The following is a 10,277-nucleotide window of genomic DNA, read 5'->3' on the forward strand; positions in this document are numbered from 1 at the left end:
GTGATATTGAATAAATAAAAATACTTCTATTTTTCTATAATGTTAATACTGTTTTTCATAGATAGTTGATCAAACAATACATCAACTTAAAATCGAGTAGCATGGTAATGATAGACCATGAAAGCAATATACGATAGATTAAGTATGCATTCTATGATGTCAACTATACACACTATCAATTATGACAACACAATGCATATTTAAATTCCATGCAACAATACAGTTTGATAAAGAAGTTTCAGTGCAGAATCATAACAAATTTCATAAAATAAAAGAATGTTTGTCATATCCTACCAACAGATCCTTCAACTTTCATATTTGTCAAATAAAAAAAATATTTGTCATATCCTAACAACTAATAATTCACAACATTAACAATGTTAGAATTCAAATGTCTTTTTTCTTATTTTCCCCATCAACACATATATTACTGTTGATTTCATCAACGATATCAACGATATCCATGAAGACATCTTTTTGATCTTCTTTTTCTTCTTTCCGTTTTCCTTCTTCTTTATCTTCTGCTTCTTCCTTTCCATCTTCAGCTTTATCTCTTTTTTTCAACATCTTTAGTTGCTGCTTCTTTATCACCCCGTTCTCCTTCTTTTTCAGCATCTGCAGTGGCTATTTCTTCTTTCTCAACTTCTTCTTTTCCTTCACCTGCAGCAGCTGCTTCTTCCTCAGCTTCTTTTCTTCCTCGGATTCTTCTTTTTCTTCACCTATAGCAGTTGTTTCTTCGTCAACCTCTTTTTGTTCATTACCTGCTGCTTCTTTTTCAACTTCTTCTTCTTTTTTCCTTGCCTTTTTCTTCATCTATTACTACATCTTTTTCAGCTTCTTCTTCTTCTTCTTCTTCTTCTGCAGCTTCTTCTTTTTCAGTTTTTTCTTGGCTTTTATATTCTTTCATTTCTTATTCTTCTTCTTCTTCTTGTTCATCATTCTTTTCTTCTTCGTTTTCCTCTTCTTCCACTACAATGATCAACTCATCTATTTTGCTCTTTTTTCTTCTTCATTTCTCACCGATTCATGAAGGTCCACATGCACTGTATCATCATATTACAAAGTGTTACTAATAATTAAAGATGGAAATTCATTAACTATATCAATTATTAAATAAAGTTACCTCACTCATATTGTCACTCATCCTTTTTCGTTTTCTTCAATCTTTTCTCTTTGATATAGGCAGCAATATAGCAACACGCTTATGAAGATCCCCATCGACAGAGGTTCCTGATGCATCTTTTGTGGTGCTCGAAGAAGCATCATCACCAATGCGCACACAAATAGAGTTACCACCCTAATCCCCATCATCATCACTATCCTCATTTGAAGTAAGGGCAGTCACCCCTTGTATATCTTTCTTCAATCCATAGAGGATGTTATTCGTCACCTCGTCTGTATATAGCTTAAACATAATTATGTAATCTATCTTCGTCTCACGAATAGTAGGAATGATGTATGGGTGCATATGCTACGAAAAATCAATTAACAATTACATAACATTCGATACAACAGTAGTATTATTTCATAATAAAAAATAAGTTCATACCTCGAAAACTTTTCCTTTATGCTTGAATGGGTCTCTTTTAGTTATCTTATCACTTTTTGTAGTGTGTCATTTGAAGTTGCGGGAAATGAGAAAGATATCATTCATTGATTTTCTAGCAAATCTTCCAAGATGAGGAAATGTCTCATAGATCCAAATATGTAAGCAGTACAGTAGTGAAAAAATGACTCAGAGTCTATGACATAGTATAAATAAAATAAGAATCTATGATAATCACTAAAGGGTTAATGGTAGATACCATGAATGCCTAGAAAATTTTGAATAGATCATAGGATGACTTCTGCTTCTCATCAAATACTTCCTTTTGCTTCTTTAGGTCACTTTTTTTCTTCAGATAGTCTATGGTCAGTTGAAATGTCTGCCCCCGCAGATAACTCTTGAAGAAACTTAAAGAATCGACTATTTGAATTAGTTTTGTGTCGATAACCTTCATCGAATCTTTTGCAAGCAACATGGCGTGAAAGAACCATAGTAAACATTAGTTAAACTTCTATTCCTCGTTCAGCTTATTCCCTCTAATAAAGTATAACAAGTTGGCCATCGTAATATTTTTTTTTTTCGTCACTTTAAAGGAAAAATACTCCCCCTTTCTTAACACCTTCAATTTTGATTCACTGGGGTATAATGAGCAGTTCAACCCCGTCATCAAACAGAACTCTTTCAAGACAAAACAACCAGTCTTATTGTTCATGTAGAACCACATCTTATGATGCATTTTATCGTTTTTGATGTGTCGCAATAGATATTAATGGATTATCTTCCCATTAAATTTGAGATATTCTGACAGGTTTCTCAAGTGTCCAAAATAGGACCGCTTGAATATTTTCTTCAAGTCCTGGTCGACAAGAACTTACTTAAATCCTCATTTGAAGATAGACAGTCACCCCTTGTATTTCTTTCTTCAATCCATAAAGGATGTTATTCTTCACCTCGTCTGTATATAGCTTAAACATAATTATGTAATCTATCTTCATCTCACGAATAGTAGGAATGATGTATGAGTGCACATTCTACGAAAAATCAATTAACAATTACATAACATTCAATATAACGGTAGTATTATTTCATAATAAAAAATAAGTTCATACCTCGAAAATTTTTCTTTATGCTTGAATGGGTCTCCTTTAGTCATCTTATCACTTTTTGTAGTGTGTCATTTGAAGCTACGGGAAATGAGAAAGGGATCATTCATTGATTTTCTAGCAAATTTTCCAAGATGAGGAAATGTCTTGTAGATCCAAATCTGTAAGCAGTACAGTAGTGAAAAAATGACTCAGAGTCTATGACATAGCATAAATAAAATAAGAATCTATGATAATCACTAAAGGGTTAATGGTAGATACCATGAATGCCTAGAAAATTTTGAATAGATCATAGGATATCTTCTGTTTCTCATCAAATACTTCCTTCTGCTTCTTTAGGTCACTTTTCTTCTTCAGATAGTCTATGGTCAGTTGAAATGTCTGTTTCCCCCGTAGATAACTCTTGAAGAAACTTAAAGAATCGACTATTTGAATTAGTTTTGTGTCGATAACCTTCATCGAATCTTTTGCAAGCAACATGGGTGAAAGAACCATAGTAAACATTAGTTAAACTTCTATTCCTCATTCAGCTTATTCCCTCTAATCAAGTATAACAAGTTGGCCATCGTAATATTTTTGCTTTTCGTCACTTTAAAGGAAAAATACTCCCCCTTCATTAACACCTTCAATTTTGATTCGCTGGGGTATAATGAGCAGTTCAACCCCGTGATCAAACAGAACTCTTTCAAGACAAAACAACCAGTCTTATTGTTCATGTAGAACCACATCTTATGATGCATTTTATCGTTTTTGACGTGTCACAATAACTAATAATGGATTATCTTCCCATTAAATTTGAGATATTCCGACAGGTTTCTCATGTGTCCAAAATAGGACCGCTTGAATCTTTTCTTCAAGTCCTGGTTGACAAGAACTTACTTAAATTCTCGATAAGCAGACATTCTTGATCTAACCGATATATTTACCGAGAAAGATCCAACCTCGTCCATAATAGTTTGAAGTTAATACTACTTCATAAAAATGTACCTTGAACAAAATGACACGGACAACGGATCATTATCCCCATCAACACTATTTTCCACTTCCCTCACTCTCTTAATTGTCACCACTAGCACTACACTCGGCAACATCTTCACTAGAATCGACGTATCTATTTATCTCCATTAACTCTGGATCTGATTTCGATTCTTCCACTTCAATTTTCTTTCTTTTGAGACATTTGCAACTGCCTCAGTTTTTCAGTTTTTCTTTTTCTATTGCTACCAGCAGAATCAGATGCATAGCAGCATTGTGTTTAGCAATGAGTCTTTTTTTATCCATTTTCAATATAATCTACACCTACAGAACAAATCTATCATTTTCAATTCATAGACCACAACTCTACTAACAGAAACAACTCTATGCTTAAATGAAAAAACCCAAAAAACTAAGAAATACTCCACCATTAAACAGTTCACTGCACAAAAATATCATAACTCAACCAAAATTCAACATTCAGTATCAAAACTAAATGTTGCTAAAAATCAAAGTATTGCTACAAGTCAAATTAATTAGTTATTAATCTTTCAATTTTCACTATTTCAACAATAATATTTTAAAATGATTTCATACGTTTAAAAGTTAATTTCAATCTAGGACATTTTTATTTCATAGACCACAGGTCTACGGACAGAAACAGGTCACCATTTAAATTTAATTGCCAAAATAACTCTTAAAATAATAATTATCCCCACCATTCAACACTTCATTACTAAAAAATAACAGAACGAAATCAAAAGTCCTTACCAAAAATTTCAAAATTCAACGCCGTGAATGACGAAATATCTGTCCAAAATGCCGAATAAAATCTCAACCATTGCTTCAAAATCAAACTAATTATGTATAAAATTCTCTGATTTTAACTACTTAATCAACCAAATTCGAAAAAAATTCCTACATCACTACGAATCGATTAGCAGTGAAACCCGTTAAGATGGATCTAAAAACCCGTTTTGGCAGCAACGTTCTTGAATAGAGGGAGTTGGAGAGTATTATAGAGGAGAGAGGATTTTTCTTATATTGGAAGAAGTGGAGGGTGTTAGGTATATTATATTAAATTTTTTAAGTTGTAAAATGATGCAATGGTCCCTTGGCCAATGTGTGGGCCCCACTTTTATAATTTTTTTCCACTTTTTTAACCCTAACCCTAAAAAATAAATGAAAAAGAAAATGAGTGGGTATACGGCAAAATAGTTTTGCCAAATTTAAAGCTTGCCAATTTTTACCCACTCTGTGATTATTGTTGAAGAATTTGACTCCTCTACTCCATTCTTTTAGATCTCAGTTATTCTCAATATTAGCTACTTTTGCTATTGCTTCAAAGGAGTACAAACTTCAGAATCAGAATCTGTTAGACTTCAACTGTAGGAAGAAGAGGATGTATATGATAGTGCGAAATGAAATGTAGGGATTTTTTTCATTAAATAATGCTATTTATTTTTTATTGATAATAAATCTCAAGTTAATTTGCAATGATGATTTAATGTATAGGTAATTACATTTGCATATTTCTTGAACATACGATACGAAAAGTATGTTGGTCAAAAGAATTTCAAATAACTTGCTTGAATATCTAATCTAAGCAATACTTAGTTAGAAGATACAATAAAAGTTTTACCATCATATATCTATCTAAATGTGTTATTTGACTCTTTAAACTTACATAGCTTTTTTGAAAATTTTCATTTAAATTAGATAAAAAGATTGGTTGAAGTTGCATTTCACCTTTTATTCTCATTCCACGGATCTATAAATATCTCATAAAATTATATGAGGTGTGCACATGCTAGTCTGAACACCATTTTTTTTAAACAAAAATCTAACAACTTAAGTTTAAGTCTCCAAAGGGTAAGGTTCAATGGATTTTTCGAACTTATATGCAAATTAAGAGCACATTTACAAGAGCACATTCAAGTTACAAAGTTGTAGAAATGCAAGAGTTAAATTATCATTATTTTCGAATGTTATGTTGTTGTTTTTTAATTTTATTTTAGTTCATCATTTAGAAGAAATAGTAAAACTTTAGCACAAAATAAAGCACTTTCTTTGATTATTTCGATATTTGGACTGATCTCCTGCACTTTTTTTTTTTTTAAAATCATATGCGAAATTCCATGACCATTTGGATAGTATTAATTAGCTTAAGGGGGTAGTTACGTTCGAGCTCCATCCCATGTTAACACTCATATGAAATATAATTGAAGCTTATTATATGAAATGATAACTCTGTATATTTTTAAATCCATAAGGGCATCTTTAATATTTTTTTCCGTTAAATAATTTTTCAGTCTTTCATTTCTTAATTGGGAATAAAAATAGAAAATCTTTTTGAGAATCATTCTATCCTTCCATTGTCAAATCTTAGATGAAAATCTTAGATGGCTCTTTAAATTTAGGCGGAATACATATACAAGCCCCTCAACTATTCGACTTTTTCCGTATAGGTACCTCAATTAAACTAGGTGCCTATTGAACCCTCTACTCCTTCACAAAACATTTCAATTAAGCACAATTGCTGACGTGGCGCTGATGTGGCATAGTGCGTGCAATGCACTCAATTTAGGAGCGTGAAAACATTAAATTTTAGTTTTTTTTTGTTTAAATCTCTTTATCTATTTTATTTTTCTTAATTATCTCCTTTCTCGTATTTTTTATTTTTAAAAATTAATCTCTCCCCTTTTCTTAAGAACTGTTACTATTTTTCTTTCATTTTTTTTTCATCTTTCTCTTCTTTGTCATCTTTCTCTCTATTAGAAATTACAAATTTATATTCTAGATATTAAATTAATGATGAAATGGGTGTGAAAAGTTAGAAAACATATGAAACAAATATCTTTGGAATTGAATTTTTGACAAAATGAACGTAAAAATTTGAGAAAACATCACCTAGTTCAGTAGTGGTACGTTGGCATAACAGTAGTGCAAAATATTTTTGGCGTGCTACTGTTCTTCTTCTTCTTCTTCCATTTCAACCGTTTCTTTATCAACCTTGTCATATTGTTTACTGCCAAGAACCGGTAAAAACCACCTTTTAGTTTAGTCTGAAAGTTCAATTCATGGAGAAAGGGGTGTTTGGAAGGGAAGAGCCAGGGGATCGGGTAGCGGCTGCTGTGGGGGTGGTGGTGGGGGCGTTGATGAGGAAAAAAAAACCTTTTTTTTTTTTTTAACTTGTGTGTGCTGGAGAAAGGGCGCTTGGAAGGGAAGGGGGGTTGGAGGAGGATCGGGTACTGGAGCAGTGGGGTGGGGTGGGGGTTGATGATTTTTATTTTTTAAAAAATTAGATTTAATTAATTTAAAAATTTATTTTTATAATTATTTTAAGTTAAAATGTCATGTGTCGTTATTTAATTCGTCAATTTGTTATATCATCAACGTGTGTATTACATGCATTATATATTTTTTGCCATGTCAACAAATTGGGCTCAATTGAAACTATTTGTAAAAGAATAAAGGATTCAATAGGTACCTGGCTTAATTGAGGTGACTATACGGGAAAAGTGAAATAGTTCAGGAGTCTGTATATGTATTCTGTCTTAAATTTATTTTATATCAACTATGACTAGAATACACACATTATTTGCTCAAATTTACACTTAAAAGGATAAGTTCTTCTTGTGAATGTTGTGTATTATTTCATCCATGTAATATGAGTAATCTCAAAAGAGTTTAAATAAATAATCGTTCAGCATTCACAATGGTTTACTGTTATTTAATAGCTACGTGTTTTATGGTTGGAACTACAATATAATGTTGGAATTTTGTTTACGATGCATGATAATTATTTAACGGTTCGAGGTGATGTATTATGCAAAATACATTTGAACTTAGGTTATACTAAACTTTCGGATTGGTGTTATTTTAGATAAAAAAAAACACATAATTAAAAAGATAGTAAAAACTCATAAGTAATTTATGGATTCATGAGAAAGTTCTAGATTTTATTGCACCTAACACAACTTTACTGTAATTTAACAAGGAAGAAATTTAATATGATCAAAAATAAAAAATGTATAGTAATTTTGTATATTTTCATTCTCGAACACATTCTGCTGCGCGGGTATTATACTTGTTTCATATAAAAATGGAGAATTTTTCTTTCAAAGGGAAATAAAACACACACACACACAAAAACATACATATGTGTGTTTCCTTGTGTAATAACTAGTACAAAAAGGCAGTTTCGATCTTCTATATTATACCTGGAATTTCCTTAGTCATCATGTTCTCTCTCCGACATGGTCATACCTGGAATTTCCTTAGTCACTGTGCCCTTTTTCGGCACCGGGTTTGGAGGTTGGAACCAGAATATTGTAGTTTCTGTGATTGCTAGAAACAAAATAAGGTTCGTTGATGGGTCTTGCCCAAGACTTGCAGACGGAAATCCTCATCTTAGGCAATGGGATAGGTGTAACAACATGGTCATCTCTTGGTTGACCAACTCATTGTCCCCTGATATGGCTGAGAGTGTCTAATACTCAGACACAACTGAGAGAATCTGGAATCAGTTGTGTACGAGATATGGGACTGTCAGTGGGACTAAAATTTTTAAACTGAAAAAGGAGTTGGCTTCTATTTCCCAGGGTCTTCTAGACATTGCCTCATATTTTAACAAACTCAAAAGTTGTGGGATGAGCTTAAGTTTTTGTGTCCAAATCATATTAATATTTATACTTGTGCTGCTAAAGCTGCTCCCCAAAAAGAGGACGAGGAGAAGAAAGTGTATTAGTTTCTTATGGACTCAATGAAACCTATATTAGGATTAGGAGCAATCTTCTCATGGTACAACCTTTTCCATCACTTGACTCTGCCTATAACATCCTTCTTCAGGATGAGAGACAAAGGCAAGTGATGCGTCCTACTCATTTCAGTAATGATTCAGCCTCTTTTGATCAGGTTAATGCGTAGAAAAAATTCCCTGTTTCGAACTCTTATTCTAACAACAGATCTGCATCCTCAAATTCATATCCCACCAAACCATCTTATCCCACCAAACCTCCTAATGCTTATCCTGCAAAACCATACAGTCAAAAGGTGGTTTTAATTTTGAGCAAGACAAGTCATCTTTGATAAATGTCACCGGTTGCATGGGTTTCCTTTCGAGGTTAAATTTTCTAAGGGTAAGAAGGTTGTTGCTAATGCTGAACTCTAAAATTTTGGTGATGATCTTGAATGCTCCGAATCTCCAAATTCTAGATCCCATGATCTGATCTCTTTGATACCATGATAGAGGATTGCCTAATACCATATAAGGAGACCAAGAACCCTTTAACCCACAGATGTGGGACTCCAACATAAGCTCCTCTTCTAAATTAATTCCAGAATTAGTTCTCCTTATCCCTCCTACCAAAACGGCCCCTAATGGCTTGACATTTACAATTAGAGGTGTCAAATGAGAGGGTTGGATTGAATTTGGGCTAATCAAAATAGGTTGAGTTAATAACCCACAAAAAAAATTATTTGGGTTGAAATTGACTAAATTGCAGGTCATAACCCAATGCAGTGAATGTGAATGGTTTTCGAGATGTGAGTTTAGAAGAATTCAGTTCTTCTTCTACTTGGGTTTTCGACACGATTAATCAGCACAAATGTGCTTAGTCTAACACCCAATCTTTTACATTGGCCTCAAATTTTTTCGAGAAATTGCTATTCCGGGTACAAAATTTGTATTTAATCGACAAGAATTTAAACATAAATTCAATCAACTTATGAACTATCAAATGAAGTTTCAAGGACTTCAAACACAATTGCTTTGAATTTAAACTTTGACGATTTTAAACTATTCTCAATTGCTTTTGGATCAATTTAAATTTTATTCTATCACTTGATGAAATGATCTTAGTTCGAGTAAATTTTCTTCATGTCTATAGTCGATTCTATTTTACGATAATATCTAATCTATTCATCATACATGTGCATTGCACGTGTTGAGGAACTAGTTATTAATAAAAGGTCCATTCAGAGTAAATACGTGAGTGGTCCAATATTTTCCAAAAAAAAAGAAGATGAAAACGATGTGAAAATAATAGACACACATGCCTCAAATCCAACTCTTATGCAACATACATCTGATGCTACAGAATCAAATCGCAAGGACCTAATAAGAAATACTACACCGCAAGATATGCCCCTTTTATTTACTTATGTGATTATGCATAATTGTGACTAACAATTATTACATTTATTTAGCAATAAATTATTATGACCTACACCCCTGTAAGATTTTAGCAATAACTTTTTACTTAATCTCTTTTTTCCATATCCTGGATTATTTCTCGAAAACTTTGAATAAAATACTTCTACACAAAATTGTAGAACAAACATATTTGGACATACATAAGCAATTATTTTATTAACATTCCAGTACTACTGGAAAGAGAGCTTGAAAACAGCAGGTACGCACTGGAAAAACAGAAAAAAACATACATGAAAATATTAGTACATAACAGATATATAGGCAGCCAACATGGTGTAACTGGTCCTTCAAAGCTCTTCATACACAATGGCAATTATTATTGTTCCTTCAAAGCGATTATCTGATGAAAATTCTCTTTTAGCACTTGCTGATGATTGTCATCAGCTCCCTGTTTATAATAAAATGGGTAAATTTCAGAATTCTCTTTTAGGGCTTG

At 32.6% G+C, this 10,277-nt stretch overlaps 1 protein-coding gene across 1 annotated transcript in view; it reads right to left on the bottom strand.

Moving 5' to 3' along the window:
• Positions 1 to 9,970: 9,970 nt before the first annotated feature.
• LOC107866102 overlaps positions 9,971 to 10,277 on the bottom strand; it is a gene marked incomplete in the record, with an annotated part of 3,716 nt that continues 3,409 nt past the window's right edge. The window contains 1 exon segment of the mRNA XM_016712288.2: positions 9,971 to 10,277. Coding sequence (XP_016567774.2) covers positions 10,158 to 10,277 — 120 coding nt within the window.

Source organism: Capsicum annuum, chromosome 5, assembly GCF_002878395.1.
Source record: "Capsicum annuum cultivar UCD-10X-F1 chromosome 5, UCD10Xv1.1, whole genome shotgun sequence".
In the NCBI taxonomy this organism is placed as follows: Eukaryota; Viridiplantae; Streptophyta; class Magnoliopsida; order Solanales; family Solanaceae; genus Capsicum; species Capsicum annuum.